The sequence below is a fragment of the Heterocephalus glaber genome, unplaced genomic scaffold (genome assembly GCF_053883595.1).
Source record: "Heterocephalus glaber isolate CG9 unplaced genomic scaffold, H.glaber_assembly_v1.0 deba00001600, whole genome shotgun sequence".
Lineage (NCBI taxonomy): Eukaryota > Metazoa > Chordata > Mammalia > Rodentia > Bathyergidae > Heterocephalus > Heterocephalus glaber.
The window spans coordinates 38,490,589-38,512,832 of NW_028258372.1; the positions used below are offsets into that span (position 1 = coordinate 38,490,589).

The 22,244-nt window shown below is 60.8% G+C and overlaps 1 protein-coding gene across 1 annotated transcript; it reads left to right on the forward strand.

Annotated features, from left to right (window-relative positions):
- The first annotated feature begins 847 nt into the window (after window positions 1-847).
- Window positions 848-21,366, forward strand: LOC101712224 (receptor-type tyrosine-protein phosphatase V-like). The gene is given in 42 exon segments (XM_087193892.1): window positions 848-1,063; window positions 1,721-3,457; window positions 3,835-3,924; window positions 4,386-4,469; window positions 5,024-5,416; window positions 5,749-5,797; window positions 5,955-6,221; window positions 6,409-6,678; window positions 6,868-6,913; window positions 6,915-7,129; window positions 7,972-8,226; window positions 8,320-8,565; window positions 8,718-8,993; window positions 9,916-10,188; window positions 10,831-11,094; window positions 11,280-11,546; window positions 11,812-11,988; window positions 11,991-12,090; window positions 12,437-12,582; window positions 12,801-13,011; window positions 13,506-13,573; window positions 14,502-14,622; window positions 14,722-14,775; window positions 15,845-15,938; window positions 16,073-16,163; window positions 16,251-16,327; window positions 17,331-17,370; window positions 17,373-17,455; window positions 18,042-18,164; window positions 18,523-18,674; window positions 18,783-18,924; window positions 19,249-19,310; window positions 19,403-19,464; window positions 19,467-19,489; window positions 19,566-19,643; window positions 19,712-19,801; window positions 19,936-20,064; window positions 20,191-20,307; window positions 20,412-20,575; window positions 20,827-20,959; window positions 21,186-21,204; window positions 21,207-21,366. Coding segments are annotated over 38 exon segments (5,076 nt in total). The 5' UTR covers window positions 848-1,063; window positions 1,721-3,457; window positions 3,835-3,924; window positions 4,386-4,469; window positions 5,024-5,359; the 3' UTR covers window positions 21,242-21,366.
- Window positions 21,367-22,244: the final 878 nt, after the last annotated feature.

The window sequence follows — 22,244 nt, forward strand, 5'->3', positions numbered from 1 at the left end:
TCTGCTTTGGTCCAGAGCGCTCTCCTTGGAAGCCCTTGCTGCTTCAAGCCTTGGGGATTCACACCCAAGCACAGGCCACATCTTCCCAGAGCAGATGTGGCACAGACGTGGGGCGGTGGAAGAGCAGGCAGGAATCCTGTTCTGCACACAAAGGAAGTGCCCAGGCCCAGGCCAGAAGCCTCCTTGCAAGCCCCAAGCCCACGCCTATGCTCGGCTCCCTTGCCCTGCATCGCTCAGCCCCCAGGGAGCAGATGGCAGAGCTGACTTGGAGGAGAGTCCGGGCGGTGCCCAGGGCCCTCTGCCCCTCGGATCCTCTTCTCAGAGCCCTGACATCTTCAGAAGACTTACAGGTAGTTGCCAGGCTTTGGGCTTCACACCCGTTACTGCCGTGTCCCTCTTTGCTGCTGGGCCACCTGGCTGCATGGGGCCTGGGGAGTGGCTTCCAAGTCCAGGACTCCACCACCGCCCACCCCTGCCTGGCTTTCCAAGGCCTCTTGCTGGCCCACAGCCCAGCTGCTTCGTGGTCATGGTCTTTGTGTGGTTCCTTTTACCTTGTAACAGTCCCAACTCCCTTCCCTTCCCGGCCCCCGACGCACACAATCCCAATTTTCTCTTCCTCCCACTTCTCTCATTCAGCTGTCAAAAGGTGACAGCCAGAAAGAAATGATGTACAATGAGTAGGCACAGGGGTGCAGGGGGCACACAGCAGGGGTGCTGGGGAGGGGGCTGGCCGTCTGCTGGCCCACGGGGGAGGAGGCTCAGGTGAAGACCAAGGATGGCCCTTGGGGGCTCAGGAGGCCTGGTAGCACCTGCCCTTGGCCTTGGCCTGGGGCGGGGACTGGCTCTTTCCTGAGCCTCTCCTTGGCTGAGCCTGGCTCACGCTTCCCTGGCATCTGTGCTCCTCAGGCAGTGGGTGGGTTTCCCTGTCGAGGAGGCCAGGGAGAGCTGGGGAAGCTGTTGCTGCAGTGCCAGGATGAGATGGCAGGAGCAGGAGCCTGGGAATCCCTAGCGTACTTGTGAGCAGGGACCTGGGGCTGGCCTCTGCCTCGACTTCCCCTCACAGGTCAGTGCTTCCCATGGTGGACAGTGGGGGCCCTGGCATAAAGGGGGGGCAGAAAGGGGTTGGAAAGGGCCACCCCCTGGGGCCACTGTTGATTGTGATCAAGAACAGGAAGCTAGGCTACCACAGGGTGGGGGAGGAGGAAGTGGGCAAAGCTCTCCTCCACCCGCTGCCCAGAGTCCCCAGGTTTCCATGGTCTGAGCCCTGTTGGCCATAAGCCCACCCTGTCCTCTCTTAGGCTGGGGCCCAGCTAAGGCTGGGAGCTGAGATCTCGGGCACAGAGTGCAGATGCTGGGAGCTAGGGCATGGGGAGAGTAGTTAGCAGTGGGGTGGGGATAATGCTGGGCTCTCCCAGTTCCCTTTGGGTGGGTTTGGGTGGAGGGCAGAGTTGTTTCTGTCCTCCTGCCTACTCCCTCCCTCTTCTTCAAATGCCTGAATGTCCATGAAGGTATGGTGGCCAGAGCCTCCACCCCAAGCCTCACATGCGACAAGACAGATGGCCTTGCCCTGGTCTGAGAGTCTGGTCCATCCCTCTCCCGATAGGCTGTGCGGCGTCCTGGGTTCTGGGAGGCCCCCAAAGTGACCCCTCCCCACTGAAGGGGGCCCCATCCTGGCAGCTCCCAAAGTTCTGTCACACACACTGCTGATTTGTCTTCCTAGGTAGGGACTTAGGTTCCAGCTACCTGCGACTCCAGAGAACATACACTAATGGTTGGAAGCCAGGAAGAGCTGTACGTGATGAGCAAACTGGCTCGGTAGCTGCGTGACCTTGAGCTTCCCTGAGTATCCTCAGCAGCCTCTTGCCTCCCTGGGGGATGACCTTAGTGATCAGACAGAGGAGAAGCAAGAAGCAAGAAGCAGAAGCAAGGGAAACCGGCTAGGGAGTGGGCTGGCAGCCACGCGGGTGGAGGAGGCCGTGGTAGCCAGTGGAGCCTCTCAGTCGACCCCCATCCTCCTCACTGCAGCCGTCAGGGGCTTCAGCCCTACAGTGGGGAGCTCCAGGAGGGAGTTGCTTCCTGCAGCCAAGATGGGGCACAGTCCACTCCACAGAGGGCAGGGATGGTGCCCCAAGACCCCAGGCCAGGCCAGGCCAGGGAGGGCTGGTGCAGAGCGGGAACACATGCCTTGGTCCATCTGAGGCTTGCAGTTGCTCTCACTCCCCAGGCCTCCTTTGTCATTTCCAATTCCAGGGAGCTGTGAGCCACAACTCTGTCTCAAGTGTCAGAACCCTGTGGCATAAGGGGGGAGGGTGCATCTACAATTCCCAGAAGTCCCTGTTCTTTCCTGGGCAGCACCTAGGGAGCTCTGTGGCATACTGCTGTGGGCACCCGGAACCAAAGGCTGCCACCCTGAGGTCCCCAGCTGGAAAGGGCCAGCTGCTGGGCCAGGACTCCTTGTCCTGCTGTCCTCTCCAGCTGCCCTCCTTGGTTCCTCTCTGGAGAAGCCCTCTAAGAAGCAGGGCTTCTAATAAGAGAGCTGTCCCTGAGTCCGCTCCATCCCCGCTCAAACCTGGGCCAGCCTAAGCTGGCTTGCTCTGCTCAGAATGCAGGCCCAGGCTTGTCCCTGACACAGGGGAAGAGACAGACACTCAGCTCAGGGAGGAGGAGCAGGAGACACCAGAGGGGACACACAGTGAGCTGGACGAGAACTGCTGGGAGGGCAGGGGAGGGAGGCCCACTGAGCACGTCCCAGCCATGCCCCAGGCTGGCCATTCCAGATGCCACCCCACATGGCGACCCAGTTTCCCTGTGCTACCTTTCCGGTGCCGCTGGCAAAGGGGACTTTCCCATACACCTCACCCCAGCTGGGAGGACAGTGATCCAGCCCAGTGCAACACGGGAGCCGGGCCAGCCTGTGGGATCTCCGAGAAAGAGCCCAGCTCCTTGCTGCTGCTGGACTAGGGACCGCAGGACAGAGAAGAGTCTCTCCCTCCCACTGGCCACAGCAGCAAAGTGCACGTCTGTTCCCCAGTGTGGCCCTTCCTTCCCAGCAGCCTCTTGTCTCCCTCTTGTTCCATGTGGTCCACGGATGCCCACTCATGTGCCTCTGCAGACGGATGTGTGCACCCTCGAGGGGCCGTGTGTAATCCCACACAGTCGGCCTGCCCCGTCCTGTACCTCACTGGCCCCTGGACTTGGGCCTTCCTTCAGCCCGGTGACCTTCCCCAGGGTGTGGGAGGGAGAGTGGGTGACTTGTCCTCTCCTGCCTGGTGATTATCTTCCTCCAGAATGGGAGAGGCCCAAGGCCTGGCTTCAGGCCGTGGGAGAGCAGGAGAGGGGCCGGAAGAACAGCCTGGGACAGCCGCGGAGATGGAGCAGGCTGGTTCACAGTGGAGCCAGGCCGGACCTGCCTCCTCCTCTGCCTCCTGGCTGGCTCTGTCCAGAAGGAACCAGTAAGGTGCTCTGAGACTTGGGAGGACCCCAGGGGTTCTCTAGGGAGAGGATGTGGGTTTGTCTGTGGGGGTGGCTGCCAGGGAGGAGACACAGCCCTTGCGGTACATTTTTGCTGAATGGAGAGGCTTGGCCTATGCGTAGGGGTGGGAGCGGGTGCTGATCCTTATCAGTCAGAGCCAGTGTCCCCCGCGGAGCCCCCTTTCCCATCCCCAGAGCTGCCCTGACTGGGTGAGGTGCTGGCAGGTGGGCCCTCTGGCCCCCTGAGGCTCTGTCCATGAGACCCGTTGTGGGGTACATGCTCTTGCCAACAGCCCTCTCTTTTATGGGCACCCTTGGGACCCCTTTATCTATTCCGTGTCCTGCTGTGTCTCCTCTGCTTAGATTCTGAATTAAGATGCTCCCACTCTGCCTCTCCCCTTTGTGGCTGCTGCTGGAGACGCCACTAGAAAGGAGAGTGTGAGGTGTTCCCAGGTGAGGTGGGGCAACAAGAGGGCTGTGCCCCCAGACAGGGCTGGGACCTCCCTCTCACATCAGCTCCCCTCTCATTGGCTCGCACCCTGCTTCTTTCAGAAGAGCACATGCATGCCCACACACACACACACACACACACACACACACACACACACACGCACGCACGCAGCCTGGAAAATCTGATGAGTCTGCAGTGCTGAGTTTCCAGGCCCCCATCCAGGGCTGGGTGGGCGGCTCTGAGGTTTGGGGCTGGGTGATGGGGGAGGGTGGCAGCCCCTGGCGCTGGCCTGAGCGAGCGCCGGGCTGGGTTGTCTCTGACGCAGCCCGCCCTCCCTGCCCGGATGGGTCTGGGGAAGTCTGGGCCCGCACAGAAACTGTCTCGCTGTTCAGAGACTCTGCACCTGTCTGTTTCCTGTGCACACTCCCTTCCTGGGCTGCTGAGTCCTGGGCTTCCTTCCCAGGACCCAGAGTGGAGGTTTCCTCTGCCCCTCCCCTGTCTCCCACCTGCTGATGTGGTGTGGGAGCACCTGAGAGAGCAGCACCAGGTGAGCATCTGGCTCCAGGTGGGGTAAAGCGAAGTCTGAGGTCCACATCTTCTAGTCCAGGCCTCACGCAGGTGCAGCTGGGCCTCTGGAGCCCGGTGGGGGTTGGGAGGGGCCGGGGAGCCAGGATGGGCGAAGCTCCCTCTAAGTGAGTGTTGTGGGGGAGGCACACAAACATCCTGGAGGTCCACCACCCTGAGGGGTCCGAGCAGAGGGACTGCAGCTGGAGGGCCAGGAGCAGTTTGCCATCTGTGCTCTGTGGAGCCAGAAGTCCCAGGTCCCAGTTCTTCCGCGTCTCTGTCCACTAGAGCATGGTGCCCTGTGGATGCTCAAAGGGGAGGCACACTCAGCTGACCTGTCCACACTGAGCTCGGGACACATCCACCTGGCATGACTGACCCCTCCCCTGGCCCCCGTGGAACTCAGACATCCTATCTATCACACAGCCCCGCTTCTGGGGTCAGGGAGGGGGAGTTAGCCGGCTCTGCTACATGTGTCCATTTGCAAGGCCATTGCTCCTCTGCTCCACGAGCTTAGGGCATTCTCCTTCCTGACAGCCAGCTGCTGGAGTGGAGTGGAGGTGGGAGAGGAGCAGAGGAGCTGGGCTCAGCGAGCCACAGTCTGGGAGCTGCAGTCCCTTCCACCTTCTGGGCCCTTGCCCAGTCTCCGCCTCTCTCCTCTCACCAAGCTGTGCCCAGCCTGGGCGGGGCCGGGTCAGGGGCTGGGGTTCAGAAGCAACCTCTGGCTCTTTGCTGCCTGTGTCTGCTTGAGAAGCTGCACTTCCCACCCTTGCCCATCTGCCCGCCCGCCAGCCAGCTGGGCAAGGGGCGGGTTGGGGGGACTGCCTCCTCCTCCCTCTGCCTCCCAAGTTTTCCTCTGCACACATCATCGGGATGAGGCCCCCAATCCTGTTCGCTGCTGTCCTCTGGCTCCAGGGTTTTTCGACTGAGGTAAGGTGGGCATGGAGGGACAGTGACCCATGAGTGGGCTCCTGCACCCCAGAGCATGTCCAGGCCTCCCACCTCTCCGCAGGACCCCACAGCTGGTCTGCATTAGGCAAGAGGGCAGCTGCTCCCTTCCCACCCGGACAGGGAGAATTCATGGCTCCAGCCCAGTGGCTGACTTCCACACCTTGGGCTTGCCTCCAGGAGGCGCCCCTCTGGCTATACTAGGGGGGGCCATCCCTTGATCCTGGCCCTGTCCCCCGCGGCCTGTCCCAGAGGCCTGGACTCCAGAGGCCTCTGCCCATCTGCTCCCCTCTTCTCTCTCCTCCCTCCTGCAGGAAGATGCATGCCCCTCCCTGGAAGGGCGCCCGGACCAGGAGGGTGGAGGTAGGTGTCCGGCGGAGGGGCCCGGGGCTCAGCAGTGGGCCTTGCAGGGCTTATTTGTCATGCCGGGCCCTGCTTCTGCTCTTGCACCTCCCTTTTGGCCTTCTGCTCTTCTTTAGGGCAGAAGGTTCTCAAGACTGAATGCACCCCTTTCCCCTAGGCCCACCCCTGAACATCAGCAGCCAGGGAAGGTCTCCCAGCCTCCTTCTGAGTTGGGCAGCAGCACAGTCAGGTGGGCTTGGCCATGCCCTCCACCTCATACGTCTGAGCCCGCTTGGCTCCCCTGTTGGGCAGCAGCTCCAGGCCCTCACCAATGATTCCACCTTCGAGTTCCAGGACCTGGTGCTAGGGAGTCACTACCAGCTGCAAGTGACTGCCCTGCGACCCTGTGGGCAGAATGTCACCGTTACCCTCATGGCCCGCACTGGTAGGAGGCCTGAGGGAGAGGGAGAGGGGCTGGGCCTTGGGCCAAGGCAGGAGGTGGCAGGGGTCAGGGGAGCTGAAGTGGGCAGCTTCTCAGAGAAGCAGGTCTGGTATCAGAGCCCATTAGAAAACACCATGGAGGGGGAGATCCCACCACAGTGACCTCGGTTCTTCTCTCTCCCTTGGTGCAGCCCCATCCATTGTCCACGGACTGCAGCTCCGCAGCTCTGGGAGCCCAGCCAGCCTGGAGGCCTCATGGGGTGATGCCCCTGGGGAGAAGGACAGCTACCAACTGCTCCTCTACCACCAAGAATCCCAAACACTGGCACATAACATCTCTGTGTCCCCAGACATCCTGTCCTATAATTTTGGCAACCTCTTTCCAGGTACCAAGTATGTTTTAGAGTTGACTACCTGGGCTGGTGATCTCCAGGAGAAGACCAGCATCCACCAGTGGACAGGTAAGCTGGACCCCTGGCAGGGCCCTGGTGCCAGCCAGCCTGGGAATGATGGGAGAGATTGTGAACTCAGAGCCTCGTAGGCATCTGGGTACCCACATGGCAGGGCTCCTGGGATCCCTAGAATCCCTGCCAGCACCTGGCTCCAGGGCCCTTCCTAAGCTTGGCTTTGCTCTGTCATCGTCCCTCCAGACCCTGTGCCTCCAGATCACCTGGTGCTGCATGCCCTGGGCACGAGTCCTGCAAGCTTCCTGGGACAGCTCCAAGGGGGCCACCTGGTTCCACCTGGTCCTCACAGACCTCCTAGGTGGCTCTAACCTGGCTGCAGTCATCAAACGAGGAGTCTCAAATCATACCTTCCTCCACCTGTCTCCAGGGACCCGCTATGAGCTGACACTTTATGCTGCTCCCGGGCCCCAACGGGTCACAGGGCCCAATGCCACCAAGTGGACCTGTAAGTCGGGGGATGGGGACACAACAGAGACTGCTCAGCTCTTCTGCTCCGGCAAGGAGCCTAGACTCAGCTGGTGGGGGAGTGGGGTTCTTCCGGAGGCTGGGAGAGTATGCCCTGAAGTTGCCTGGTGCCACTGAGAAGAGGATGATGGAAGGAATGGTTACCAGCAGTTGAGCCTCTCTCTGGGGTGGGCTCTGTGCTTGGCTCTTTCCGTGTATGGTTTCATTTACTTCTCAAGCAAGCCCTAGGAGGTCCTGTTACCCCATGTTACAGCAGAGGGAACTGAGGTGCATAGAGAAAGAACCCAAGGTCTATCTGGACCGGGCATGGACACAGTGGCCCTGTGCTTTTCACTCTGAGAATCACTGTTGTGCAAGGGTTAAGAGCAGAGGAGCCAAGCTGCCCAGGTTCTGTTTCTCTTCTGCCACCTGCTGGCTATGGGTCTCTGGACGAATTTTGTACCTTCTCTGTATGTTAGTTTCTGTATCTTTAAAAGCTGATGTCCAGCTCCTCGTGTTGTGAGGATTTAAGTGTGAGACGGTGTGTGCAGAGTCCTCAGAACCTCGCCGGTAGACACAAATATGCTCTTGTTTCCATCGTTGTTGTCCACGACCACATGGCAGCTGCCAGATGTTGGTGTTCATCCAGAGTGTGGCAAATAAATTTATGAAAACTATTCATGGGACGAGTTTTCAGACTAATGTCGGGATGAGACCTGGCCTGGTGCATGTAGAAAGCAGCTGTTGCAGAGAGCGACAGCTCTGCTCCTACTCTCAGTCCCTCTGTGTTCTCACCTGGAGCTCACCTGAGGTCTTTCAGGAGCATCTGCCCCCTTTCCACAGATCCCTTTGCCCCGCTGGACCTGGTGCTGACTCCCGTGCCCCCCGGACTCTGGGCAAGCTGGCAGGCAGGGCCAGGAGCCCGAGAGGCCTATGTGCTGAAGTTAAGAGGGCCAGTAGAGAAGAGTGCCACTCTGGGCCCTGAGGCCTGCAGTGCCACCTTCCCAGGACCCCTGGCCCCCGGACACTATGGTCTAGAGCTGGAGGTTCTGGCTGGGCCCTATGATGCCTGCGCCCAGGCCAGTGCCTGGCTGGATGGTGAGTCTGCGCTGGGTGGATCGGGGTGGGGTCAGGGCCACCGGCCTCAGGAGGCAGAGGAGTCCTCATGCTCTGGGGTTCCTTTCCCGCCAGATTCTGCAGCCCAACCTAGGCAGAGCCATGGTGCCAAGCTGGAGCTGGACGGGCTCGAGGCCACCAGGGAGCCTGGGAGGCGGGCACTGCTTCATGCTGATGGTGATTCGGGCCTCCTGGGAAACATCTCCATGCCCTCTGGTACCAGCCACATCACCTTCTTTGGGCTGGTGCCCGGGGCCCGCTACCAGGTGGACATTGCTTCATCTCTAGGCACCATCACCCAGAGCCTCATGGGCCGCACACGTGAGTACCGCCACTGCATCCCCTGGACTCAAGCTGGAAGGCCTTGGCTTGGGAGGGCAGTCAGCACAGAGGAGAGGCCGCGAGTGCTGGGCGGAGCGCATTGCAGGGCCACTGACGCAGTGCGACCTCCGCTAAAGTGCCCCTCTCTTCAGGCCCGCTGGCACCACAGTCCCTGGAGGTCACCAGTAGGGCCAGCCTGTCTGAGCTGACCATGGGCTGGGCCCCAGCACCAGGGGAACAGGAAGGCTGCGTAGTCGCCTGGCACCAGGAAGGCAGCCAGAGGGGTCCGGGCAGCCGTGTGGACTTGGGCCCAGACGATTCCAGCGTGGCTCTGAGGGACCTGGTACCCGGCTCCTGCTACAGTGTGTCCGTGTGGGCCTGGGCAGGGAACCTCAGCTCCAGCACCCGGGGGACCCGCGCCTGCACTTGTGAGTTCCTGGCTCAGCCAGCCCAGGGCGCTGGGTGGAGACCAGTTTTCTCCATTTTCTGCCCTCTGTGCACCATACTTTGGACTCTGAGGGCCACAAGGCCAAGGAGGGGCCTTTTTTGAATCCCTTGCAAGCATCTTCTGCCTCCTACCAAGCAGCTGGCTGTCCATGCGCTCACCCACTTGTCCACGTGTTCGCCTTCCCTCCCTCCCTCTTCCCTTTCTTCCTTCCTTCCAGCAAATATTTAATCAATTAATCTCATTTTTTAGGTATCAGGTCAGGCAAAAATTATGAACAAGACAGTCAGAAAGGAAGATTGACAGATGTTTTATAGCTATAATATATATGGCTTACATACCGCGTTATAATAAGCGCATTGGTAGGAATACGTATGATGCATTAGCTTGAATCATATGAAACTGCATTCGGGTCGGTTAAAATGGCTGAATATCAGGCACTGTGTGTGGTTCAATCTGATGCTTTTGGACAGAAAGGACACCTGCCTAGAGTCAAAACCGGTTTCCCAGAAGGGGGGAGTGAGCGGAGGGAGAAACCTGTGGGGCTAGAGAGAAGGCTTTAGCAGGAGGCTAAGCATGCACCAAGGCCCACAGCCCCGGGCCAGATAGACGGACTGACAGTGCCGGAACCGCGTCAGCAGTCGAGCTGGGGAGCAGGGCCAGGCGTGTGAGAGAGCAGGAGCACAGCCTGAAGAAGGGCAGCAAACCAGGCACTGCCCTCGCCATGCCGTGGGGAGGGTGTGGGCAGGGTGGGCTTCTCTGCAAGAGGTTTCCCTGGGAGGAGAGGAAAGTGGGCTTTGAGCCTCGTGGAAGCTGGAATTTTAGGGCGGGAGGCTTTGGACCTTGTCTGGGAAAGAGGTAGGGGATTCGAGTCATTCTAAGTCCATTTCTCCCTGTCCTCCAACCCCCTGCTCCACCCGCCAACTTGAGCCTGGGCTTTGCTGGCCAGCCCCCTGTGCTGAGGGCTCCCTGGAGTCTCCCCCCGGGCGGCAGGGGTGGTTTCTGGCTGAGGCTTTATAGCCTGAAGCCCCTGGCTCTGGGCAGTGAGGAGACCCTGGGCGCAGAGACCCAGGACTTCTCCTGGGCCCAGCTGCCCAGGGGCTCTGAGTTCCTGGTGCGGCTGGCTGCCCTGCGGGGACTGGAGGAGAGCAGCAGCGCCAGCGGCACAGGCTGGACACGTGCGTGTTCGCCACTGCCCCCCTCCCACCCTGAGCCTCCCCTCTTGCATCAGGGCCACCGCCGCTGTCCTTTAGCACTGGACAGAGCTGGAAAAAGTCTGACCAGGGAGCCGGGAGAGCTGAGTTCCAGCTGGGGAGAGCAGGGCTCACCCTCCCTGAGCCTCAGTGTCCCCATCGAGAAAGAGGAGTGTTGATGAGGGACGGGGCCAGGCCGGTGGGGCTGAGCCCTGGGCTCCGGCTCTGAGGATGGCAGGGTGCTGCCTGGGCCCCAGACACTGCCTGTCCGGCCACCTGAGGCGCTTTAGAAGCTCCCTGGCTGCAGGGGCTGGGAAAAGGCCCACGGCTCAGCCTTTCTGCTGCCCAGCACAGCTCTGACCTCGGGAGGGCTGGTGGCAGGGGACAGTGTGTGACTGGTGACCTCTGCTCACCCCTATTGGAGCGCGGGCCTTGATCCCTGGACAGTTGGTGGACCTGGTTTAGGGCTGGGTGGCGGGCTCACTTGCTGTGCTGAACCCTGGCTCCATCCCGAGTGGTTCCTGGCTGGGCCTGGGGTGGGGGCCCAGCAGAGGCAGGTGTTCCCGTGTCTCCCTCAGATTCTTTCCTCTCTTCTTGTCTGCGCCCCGTACCTTGCCCTCCCTGCAGCCCCCCTCGCCCCGCCTCTGGTGAATGTGACCAGTGAAGGCCCCACCCAGCTCCAGGCGTCCTGGATCCATGCTTCTGGGGGCCAGGAGACCTACCAAGTGACCCTGTCCCAGGCAGGTACCTGGGTGGCCATGGGCACTGTGGGAGCAGAGGTGAACAGCACAAGCTTTCCCACGCTGACTCCGGGCACTCAGTACGAGGTGGAAGTTGGCTTGGGGGCCGGGCCCCTTCGAACCCCAGCGGCCAATGTTTCTGGCTGGACCTGTGAGTGGCGCATGAAAGGAAGGCAGCGGGTCGGGATCGCTGGGTGCCTCCCTCAGTGGCATCTTACCCCGCCATCCCACCTCGCCTCTGAGGGCGCTCCCTGGGTCAGTGAGCCCCTGGCACCATGCCCAGGGCTCTCAGGACCAAGGCTGTGGCCTAGTGACATCCTGCCCTTCCCTCCACAGTGCCCTGCATGCCCCACGAGGTGCTGGTGTCCATGCAGGCGAGCAGCCCTGTGGTCAGCCTGGCCTGGGCCAGCGGCCCCTTCGGGCAGGGTGTGTTCCACGCTCGGCTCTCAGAGTCCGGGCAGCTATCCTGGGAGCAGCGGCTGGAGCTGGGCCAAGCCCGCCTCATGCTGAGGGGCCTCCCGCTGGGTCGCAGTCTCTCCCTGTCGGTGTCGTGCCAGGCAGGGCCACTCCAGGCCTCTGCCCACCCCGTGGCACTGCCTGTCGGTGCCTTGTGGTCTGTGGGGGAGTTGGAGGGCCCCTGCCCCTTCCAGGTGGATGTTGTGCCCACCCGTCCCTAGTGATGCCCTCTAGGTGCCGCCAGACAAGCAGCAATGCCTCAAAGAGAAGTTGTTTCTCCCCTGTGGCTGATGCCCTTCCCTGAGCACAGATCCCCAGTCCCTTTGCACTTGCTGAATGAGAGCCCCTGACCCGGCTGCCATCCTCTTGGGGTGCACTGACACCCTACAAAGCAGTGCCTTTGGTGCCACAGAGCCTGGCCCCGTGGAGGATGTGCAGTGCCAGCCTGATGCCACCCACCTGGCCTTGAACTGGACAAAGCCTGCAGGGGACGTGGCTGCCTGTCTGGTGGTGGTGGAGCAGCTGGCAGCAGGAGGGAATGCTCACCTCGTGTTCCAGGCCAACACCTCTGAGGATGCTCTCACATTGTCCCCCTGGCACCTGCCACCTCCTACCGCCTCAGCCTCACTGTGCTGGGCAGGAATGGTCCATGGAGCCGGGCAGTCAGCCTGCTATGTGCCACTTCTGCAGAGGATAGGCACTTTCCCGCACCTCAGGGGCCCCCTCTGCTCCCCGGTGCCCCTCACCTCCGCCCTGGGGGCTGTCACTTGCTGGTTCTGGCTTCCCAGGGCTCTCCCTGCCCCTGAGTCGCAGCACTTTCCTCTGGCCCCCATGGTGCTGGTTCGATACCTTATTTTCCGGCTTTGCACCTCGGTGCCCTGGCTGAGGAATCTTCCCATCCTCACTCAGTTATGTGCATTAGCCGTTTGCTGCCAGGTGCTGAAAGAGGTGCTGGGCACCAGAAGGCATGGTCCCTGTCCTGGGAGACTGACGGTTAGGCGCCTTGTCAGGGCTTCACTTTCCTCCTGTCTGTCCACAGCTTGGCACCCCCCAGAGTTGGCTGCAGCCCCCCAGCTGGAGGAGCCTGAGATGGGGCTGGGGGTGATGATCACACGGGGCATGTTTGGCAAGGATGACGGTCTGATCCAGTGGTATGGGGTCATGGCCACCACCAACATGTCATGTGAGTCCTGGGCCCAGGAGGGGCTGGGAGGCCTGGGTGCTGCCAACATGGGGTCGTGAGAGGGACTCTCCGAAGCCCAGGGTGCTTTTGAGGGTAGGATGGTGTTGGACTGAGTGGAGAAAGCGCTCTAGAGAAACGTGGTGGCTCCCTTGTAGCAGAGCCTGGAGTCTCACGCCCACTGCCCACCTTGCTCTGTCTTCTCCCCCTTCCTCTCCTAGTGGCTCGGCCTTCCCGGGAAGCCCTCAGCCACACATGGTATGACCACTACTATGGAGGACACGATTCCTACCTGGCCGTCCTGCTCCCCAACCCCTTCTACCCGGGGCCCTGCATGGTACCAAGATCCTGGACGGTGCCCGTGGGTACGGAGGACTGTGGCCACACACAGGAGATATGTAACGGGCAGCTCAAACCTGGCTCCCAGTACAGGTGAGGGCTCAGGCTGCAGGCAGGGGACCGGGCTAGGTGTCATGTATGGGTTGTTCATCCATTCTTCCAACAATAGATCTGGACAGAGTCACCAAAGGAATGCATGTGCTACTCCGTAAGGATCAACAGAGCTATTTTGACTGGGTTTCCTGGCAGGCAAGGCAAAAAAAGGAATACTCATCCGTTACACGGGTCTTCTTTCAAAGAGGACCCAGGGATGCATTCTGTTTGGGCTCATCAGGAAAGAGCTAAGGCGATCCAGGTGGCTCCTCCTCGAGCTTCTTCCTGCTGTCCTGAGGACCAGGGCAGGAAGGTGGGGAGAAGCTGGAGGTGGTCTTCTCACCGGTGGCAGGGAGCCAGCGCACAGCCTGTACACAGCGGAGGGAGGAAGCGCTCACTCTCTGAGCACCACTGCCCATGGCCTGTTTCCCTGGAGGGGCTTTGCCTTGTGTGTCTGCCCTTCCCCTGCAGAACGTCCTGCTTCTCTGCCCCAGGTTCAGTGTGGCCGCCTTTTCCAGGCTCAGCCCGCCTGAGACTGTCATCTCCTTCTCAGCCTTCTCAGGTAGGGCGGGCCCCTGGCTGGGGCTCCCTCGGGACCTGGAGGTGGAGAGGGGTCAGGGGCTCGGGTTCTGAGGCTCAGACACAGGCAGCAGTGGAGGGGCTGAGCTTGGCTCCTGGGATATCACACACTGCCTAGCAGAGCTGGAATCCAGAGTCGCTGGTAAGGATGCCCTGGTTGTGGTCACCAGACGTGGCCTGGGTAAGCGGAGAGTGGGCGGCAGGAAAGACAGAGCTTGCTGCTGTTCACAGCCCCAGGCCTCCTCCACTGTTCTCTGAGCCTGCTGCTCCCCGGCCACTGAGCTTCTGGACCAGCTCTGGCCCACAGAAACGTGTGGCACCCTGCCAATGCCAAGTGAATCCCAAGTATAATCTGGAACCTCCTAGTAGCTATGCTGAAAAAGTAAACAGACAGCTGGGGATGTAACTCAGCAGTGGAGGGCTTACCTGGCATGCACGAGGCCCTGGGTTCTATCCTCAGTGCCGCAAAACAAAAGCAAGCCAATAGACAAAACAAAGAGTGGGGCATGGTGGCACACTGTAATCCCAGCACTCAGGAGGCTGAGGCAGGAGGATCACCTTGACTTCAAGGCCAGTCTGTGCTACATAGTGAGTTCAAGGCCAGCCTGGTCTATATAGCAAGACCCTGTCCGTGTGGAGGAAGATGTTGCTCTAGAAAGTCCAGGAAGCTAGGCCTTTCCCTGATCCTTTCCAGGGTTTCAGTCCGGGGGCAGGGCCATTAGAGTCCTTGCTGTATGTTCTCAGTTCCCATCTTGGCCAGCTCTAGCCTCAGGTTGCATCTAGGGCTTCTGGGGTACAGAGGGCTGTCACTGCACTCTCCACCCAGAGGCCCCAAGTCCAGGAGAGGCTGGCATGGGCTTCGGGGCCAGGGGAACAAGGCTGCCGTGCTGCACCCTTCTGGCCCTCCGAAGAGCCCAGGGCCAGTATCCCCCTTGCAGCGGTGCCCCTGCCGGCTGTGGTGGGCGTCATGGTGGGCTGTGCTCTCACCGTCTGTCCCGTGCTGGGCCTGCTCGGTTGGTGGGGGAGTGAGGGGACAGAGGTGAGTGGAGGGGGCCTGGGGGAGAGGCCTGTGACCAGGGGAGCCAGAGCCCACCCTGGAGCTGCCTTCCACAGGCCTCCCTGCCTCTCCCTCAGCAGGGCGGGGAAGGACAGCTCTTCCCACCAGCTGACGCCTCACGGCCTTCGGTGAGTGCTCTTTCTCATGCTTCCTCCGCGGCGGGCTGCGGGGGCAGCATGGCTCCACTGTGCAGGGTCACAGTGGCGTTGCCAGGGCTCCCCTGGCACCCAGACAGAGGCTCCAGGTCTTTGCCAGCCTCCCAGCCCCTCCCCCTCACAGGCAGACTCTCCTCTTTCTCCTCCAAACTCACTGTAAAACTCAAATTTATTCTAAAGAATTGGCTGGCCAGATATGGCGGAGCACGCCTGTCATCCCAGCTGCTTGGAAGGCTGACACAGTTCAAGACCAGCCTGGATAACTTAGTGAGACCCTGTCTCAGAATAAAAAGGACTGGAGGTGTAGCTCAGTGGTAGACAGCTTCCCTAATATGCACAAGGCCCTAGGTTCAATCCCTAGTACTGGAAAAAAAAATGGCTGTGTGATTGTGGGATCGAAATTCTGACGGGGTAGGCAGCTGACCTCAGGGGAGCATCAGAAGGTTTCTGCTGACCTAATTCCTTCCCCCTCTGGAGAGGTCAGTCCGTTCCATTCAAGCCTTTATCCCATTGGATGAAGCGTCCCCATGTGAGGAGAATAATCTGCCTTACTCAAAGTCAGCCAATTCCAGTGTTTATCTCATCCAGAACACACCTGCACAGCAACGTCCAGAATAGTGTTTGACCAAATATCTGGACACTGTGGCTCAACGACCAAGTTGACACATGAAATGAACCACCATGCCCACCTACTACCAACCTTACTGGCTTGGGCTAATCACATGTGTTATATTAGGCCACTCTCCTTTCCCCATACTGGCTTCCTGTTGAATTGACCTTAACCGAGCACCAGCCTTGTAGGGAGGAGTCAGAAAGACGCATATGTGCATGGCTGTATAGCTCTTGTTTCCTGCCTCCTCTCCTCCTCTGCTCCCTTCTTCTGTCTTCCCACGTTGGCAGTTCGCTGCCCAGGCTGGACAGTGGAGGAGCTTGCTGAAACACAAGTGGCTACACTCGGGGTCTGCATTTGCAGCAGCCCCTGCCCACCCTGAGATCAGGTTGTGCAGCCAGCTCTGCACCTGTCACCTCCCTCTCCCACCAGGTGGACCCACCAGCCCATCCCCATGCACAGCTTCTAGCAGAGCTTCGAGAACAAGAGTGCACATGCGCACCAGGCTTTCTTTCAAGAGTTTGAGGTAAGGCCTGGTCTGCCCACAGGTTCAGGTGGGAGGACCAGGGGCCTTCTAGGCTGGGCTGGACCTCACAGGCATCATGCCTGCCCCTTGCCTGCTGCGGTTTCTGTAACCAGTGCCTGCCTTGATCCCTGCAGGAACTGAAGGAGGAGGGCAGGGAGCAGCCCAGATTGGAAGCCGAACACCCTGCCAATATCACCAAAAACTGTTACCCACATGTGCTGCCCTGTGATTACGGGGCCGGGCGGGCCTGGGCGGAGGGCCAGAGCTTGGCCTGGGGGAGAACCCCGGACACATGGCTTTCACCCTCCGCAGATGACCACTCCAGGGTCGGGCTGGCCCAGCTGGAGGGAAAGCCCCATTCCGACTACATCAATGCCAACTTCATCCCAGTAAGGGCTGCGGTGGGGCTGTCTGCGGGGCATGTGTGCGGGACATGGGCTAGCTTGCAGGGCACGACATCCTGCCCAGCTTTAGCAGCCGTCCACGAAGCCCACAGCTTCTGCTCGTTGGGAGCAATCCAATGGGCGGCTTCTGTGGGTCTGCCTGTGTGCCAGGCTCTGTGCTGGGCCCCGGGGCCAGGACAAAGGCGGCCACATCCATGCCTTCCAAGGAAAGAGCACATGGCATGTGTGTGACCAGTGCTGGAGTAGGGGAACAAGCACTGTGCTCAGAGCTCACGGAAGAAGGACAGATCTGGTCCTCCTGAGGAATCAGGAAAGATTTCCAAGAGGAGGGGATGCTCAGTCTCTTGGAGGACGAGTGGAGGTTTGATAAGAGATGAAAGAGAGAAGACATCATTCTAACCAAATGGAAAACAGCTAGGCAGGAGCGTACAGACCTGGGGTGTGTGTGTGTGTGTGTGTGTGTGTGCGCGCGCTCGCGTGTGTGCACATGCAGTGCTAATGGAATGAATGTAAGTAGTTGTGTTGAGGGATGGGGGATGGAAAAGGCAGAGTGGGGTTGGATGAAGGAGGACCTTTATTCTTAGGCTGAGGGCCCTGGATTCTGTTTGGTGGGCAATGGGGAGCCATGGGAGGTTTCTGAGGATGGAAGAAAGGTAGGGTTTGCTTTTAGGAAGGTCACTATAGGACTGGTGACGAGGGTGCACTGGATAAGGCTGTTCTAGCATGCCTGGGTTTTGTTACCTTTGGGTAGGCTTTCTCATTTCTTGGAGGTAGGGCGTAGGTGGTGCTAGTGTCCCCGAAGTCTCCTGTCCTGTGTGAGCCCTCGGTGCCCACGCGTGTTCGTGTGTTTGCACACGTGTAGGCATGCACACGGCCTCTTCACTCCTGGAGGTCACACAGGGTCCTGTCTACGGCTGCGTGTTCGGTGGGGCCAAGGGACCAAGCCTCACCTGTTAAACGTGTTCCCGCCCTCCACCCCGAACCTTAGGGCTACACTCACCCTCAAAAGCACATTGCCACCCAGGGGCCTCTCTGGAAGACTTCTGGCGGCTGGTGTGGGAGCAGCAGATCCACACCATCGTCCTTTTGACCGTGGGCGTGGAGAGGGGGAGGGTGAGCGTGCCCTGCAGCTTCCCAGCATGGCCAGCAGGGGGCACACAGCCTCCTTGCAGGGATGGCCCCCTTGCTATTTTCTGCAGGGATGTGGGGCAGACAGGACTGAGGAGGCCAGTCAGGCCTGGGGGCTGGTGGGGGGTCCCCAGGGTCACCGCAGGTGGGGAGCAGGAAGGATCAGGTACATAAGCTCCTGGCTTGACTCAGGGACTCGGCCACCTTCCTCTCCATACGCCTGGGGTATCTCCTGTGTTCCTGACTCTGTACACACCAAGAGAGGCTGCCGAGTCTGTCCTTCCACAGAGGCAGCAAGGCAAAGGTAGAGAGCTCCTAAATCAGGGCCGCCAGTTTCACAAAGCAGCCTGTCACTGATGCAGAGTTCACTTGGTCACATGAGGGTCCAGGGAGGGAGGTGAAAGCCCAGCCACTTCTGGGGGAGGTGGCCTCAGAGCTGGGGGCGAGGAGCAGAATTTCTTCAGAGTGGCAGGCACCAAAAAGATGGGTGAGGGGCTGGGATGGGCACAGCAGGGGTGGCAGTGATGGGGCTGGGCCCATAGCCACCCGCCCGTCTGACCCTTGGTCCTAGGTGCTGTGTGAGCATTACTGGCCAGCCCACTCCACCCCCATCATCCTCGGTCGCATGGCCATCCACCTCCTGGCGGAGGAGCCCGGGGACGAGTGGACCAAGAGGGAGTTCCAGCTGCAGCACGTGTGTGCCCAGGTTCAGGGCAGGCGGGGCGGGCGTTGCCGCTCGGACTCAGAGATGGTCCCCTCCTGGGTCCCCAGCTCCTGACTCAGCTCAGGGCTCTCGCCCGCCACAGCCCTCTGCCAGCTACAGGGGCTGTGACCCCCAGGGCAGGGAAGCCAGGGACTGGAGTCACCCCAGCCTAGGCGCCCCCTGCAGGCAGAGGTGACCCAGGAGGCCAGACGGGCCCAGGGAAGCATCAAGACTGGGGCGGGGGACACTCCGTCCGAGGGGGCCTCACCCCTGCCCTTGGGGAGCTGGTGAGGGGCCTTAGGGGTAGGAAGTCACAGTGCAGTCGCATGGCCCCACCCCTCCTGCCCAGCACAAACAGCGGAGGGTGAAGCAGCTGCAGTTCACCACCTGGCCAGACCACAGCGTCCCCGAGGCCCCCGGCCCCCTGCTTGCCTTTGTGGAGCTGGTACGGGAGCAGGCGAGGGCCACGCAGGGCACTGGGCCCATCCTGGTGCACTGCAGGTGAGGGCAGCTGGGGGCTGCAGAGGACCCTGCCTGGCCTTAAGCAGGGGGACAGTGGGGACACCAGTGGCCCTCCCCGACTCAGCTCCACAGGGGCTGTCCCTGCAGCGTGGGTGTTGGCCGGACAGGCACCTTTGTGGCCCTTTTGAGGCTGCTGCAGCAGCTGGAGGAGGAGCAGGTGGTGGATGTGTTCAACACGGTGTACACGCTCCAGCTGCACTGGCCCCTCATGATCCAGACCCCGGTGAGGGCCTCGGCACCCCAGGGGAGTGGGGTGGGTGGGTGGCTTCAGGGGCGTGGTCATAGAGGGGCCAGGGAAAGGAGCTCGCAGGGGCATATGGAGGGGCCCAAGGCAAGAGGCTCAAAGGAGCCACATCCTACTTGGGCTGCTGTTTTCCTTTGTGGGAAAGGGGAGGAGGGACTGGCCCCTGCCAGCTTGGACCCCGGACAGCACAGGGGAGGCTCCCATTGGGCTCCCTTGCCCCTCCTGTCACACTCCAGCCTTGCAGCAGGGCCTGGCTGATCAGCAGCTGGGCTGCCCGGCTTAGCAGGCTGATGCCTTCTCCCCCGCCAGTATATCTTCCTGCACAGCTGCATCCTGGGCAGAATTCTGCAAGGGCCCTGTGGCACCTCTGAGTGAGTCTGGCTCCGCTTGGCTCTGAGCAGAGAAGACATAGCAGCAGCTGGCCAACCCCGTATGCCTTCTCCCCTCTGCCTCCCCAACCCAGGACTGGACCCATCTCTGTGGCGAACTTCGCACAGGCGCGTGTCAAGAGGGCGGCCAATGCCAATGTGGCTTCCTGAAGGAGTATGAGGTATGCTTTGGGCCGGGCAAGAGCGGCGAGGGTGAGCACCTCTCCCCTGCCTGGCCTCAGGGTGCCCATCTCCCAGCTCCTGCTGCAGGCTATCAAGAACAAGGCTGGCTCTTCAACGCCCCCTCCTGGCTATGAGCAGGACAGCACTGTCTCCGTGAGTTCCACTGGGGACCAGGATTGGGGTGAGCGTGGGCTGGGGACCACCTGCAGCCTCACACTCAGCACTCTCCTGCAGGTGCTCGCTCTCAGCTCCAGCCTTCTCCCATGGGAGAGAGCTCCGCTGATGATGTCCCGGAAGCCTGGCTCTTTCCTGTGAGATGATGCTGGTCATCCCCTCTGACCACTTGTGCTTCTCAGGCTGGGACTGGTGGTTTGGGGGCTCCTAGAGCCCCAGGATGGGCGGGGGACACCTCAGTGCCTGGGGGCCAATGAGCTGTGCTCTGCAGGGGGGACCTTTGGGCCATGACCAGGTGGTGCTGACCGGGCCTGTGGGGCCGGAGGAGCTCTGGGAGCTGGTGTGGGAGCACAGGGCCCATGTGCTGGTTTCCTTGAGCCCACCTGACACCCAGGAGAAGGTGAGGAGAGCAGAGACAGAGGGTAGGCAGGGCAGGCGCTGGGCTGAGGTGTGAGGAATGTGTGCTGCTGTCCTCGATGAGGGTATTGGTAAGACCTTAGCAAGCTGAGCTCTGATTGGGTCCCAGCCGCAGGTGTTCTAACCAACAGAGATGCAGCTCGTCATCCCAGGCACAGTGACAGCACACTGGGTGGTGGACAGCAGCACTGCCAGCTGGCTCTGTACTCTCTTCAGGGTCACACATGTAGGTGCTGAGGCCATAGGACATGGGGAGGTGGGCGGTGGGGCAGGGTCTTGCTGGCTTCCTCCTGCCCTCTAAGCATCGATGCTCATCTCATCTTTGCCCAGGGAGAGAGTGGGACAGAGAGGCTGGTACAGCGGCTGCAGTTCCCATGCCAGGAGCCCAGGCACAAGCTGCCTGCTACCTCCCTGCTGCCTTTCTTGGCTGCCGTGGGCCAGTGCTGCTTCCGAGGCAGGAGCAAGAAGCCTGGTACACTACTCAGCTACCTCAGGTGCTGGAGGACAAATCTCACTGAGCCCTGCATGGGTTATGGGTCAAAAGAACAGTCTCCCAATGCCCTTGTCTCCTCTTGCCTTGTCCTCAGGGTTGTGGTAGGGTTTACCCCCTCTCTGCCTGGGTCCAGCCTGGCCAGTTGACCAAGAGCCCAGGAGCTTGTTCCAGCCCCTGGGCCCAGGCCTGGTTTCCCCTGTCGCTGGATACCCCCTCCAGATACCCCATCCAACTCCTGGTCCATTGCAACAGGGGTGCAGCCCAGCTGGGCACCTTCCTGGCCATGGAGCAGCTGCTGCAGCAGGCAGGGGCCGAGCAGACTGTGGATGTCTTTAAAGCAGCCCTGCAGCAGTCACAGGCCTGTGCCCTCATGACCTCCACTCTGGTGAGAGGTGACCAGGGCCTCAGCTGTGGGAAAGGGTGGGGGGAGGTAAGGCAGGTTTGCTCCAGCTACAAGCCGCCCCTGGCTAATGCTATTCCTGTCTCCACCAGGTGGCGCTGTGGGCGCTGCTCTCGCCTGGATGGCGTCCTAGGGATTGCGAGACCCTGGGGCTTTTCCCTGTCTGGTTTGGGCAGGAAGAGTGAGCCCCCTTATCCTTTTCTCCCCTCAGGAGCAGTATATCTACCTCTACGACTGAACAGCGCACTGGTGGATGGGCTGCCCTGAGTCCGGAAGCAGCCTGCGCCCTGCCAGGCCTGCCCCAGCAAGTCCCCGGGGCCTGGCTTCCCGGAGGGCACCGTGATGTGAAGAGCCAGAGGCGGGAAATAAAGATGTGGTCAGGGCTAAGCTGAGCTCTCTGTCTGTCCGCCCTCTGACATGGGGGCTAACACAGGGCCTGTGGGCTCATATGGTGCAGGGCTGGGAGCTGGGGCCCGAGGTCAAGCTGAGTCAGCCGACAGCCCCCCCCCCCCCATCGAGGGATCTGGAGATGGGAAAGCTAAGAGGGCAGGGAGGAGGGTGGGGTGAGTGTCCCAGACACTGGAGGACTGTACTGCACATCCTGACGTGATTGCCATGGCCTCACAAGCTCCTGCCTGCCTTCCCGTTAGACTGCAGTTTCCGGGTGCCATGGTTCCTGACGCTGGTTGCTGATAGCCCTATTGGAGGGCCCCGGGAAGAACAGAGAAAGCCAGGACAAGTCAAACATTCTTTAAATGGAGGCAGACCCCCCACCTGGGGTAGGGGACAGGGGTCTCACTGGGCAGTCTCAGTTCCTTAGGGACATGCAAGGCATCGGAGGTCAGTGGGGACGGGGTCCTTCTCAGGCCCGGTTGAAGAGAAGTTGGGCTTTCTCCCCATCAGGGGCCTCCCCAGAGTGGGGTTGGGCTCTGGTGCTGCCCCGGGAGGACTTAATGACAAGGTCCTCTTCTATGCACTGTGTTCAGCAGGAGACCACGGTGTTGGTGCATGCTGACCCTCGCAGGGACAGGCTGGGCACAGCTCTGCACTACCCAACCACTCAAGCTACAGTGCAGCTCAGTGGTGGTCCTTCCAGCTGAGCCCCTCACAGCAGGGACAGGGATGGAGCCAAGGTCACAGGGGCCTGAGCCAGGAATGCAGCCTGGCACGAGGGGCTCTGCGAGGCGCTGCCGTCTGGGGTCTTTATTGCTGAGCAGGGCCACCCTAAGGCTCACCTTCCACTCTTAGGGCCATGGCCCCAGCTCGAGTC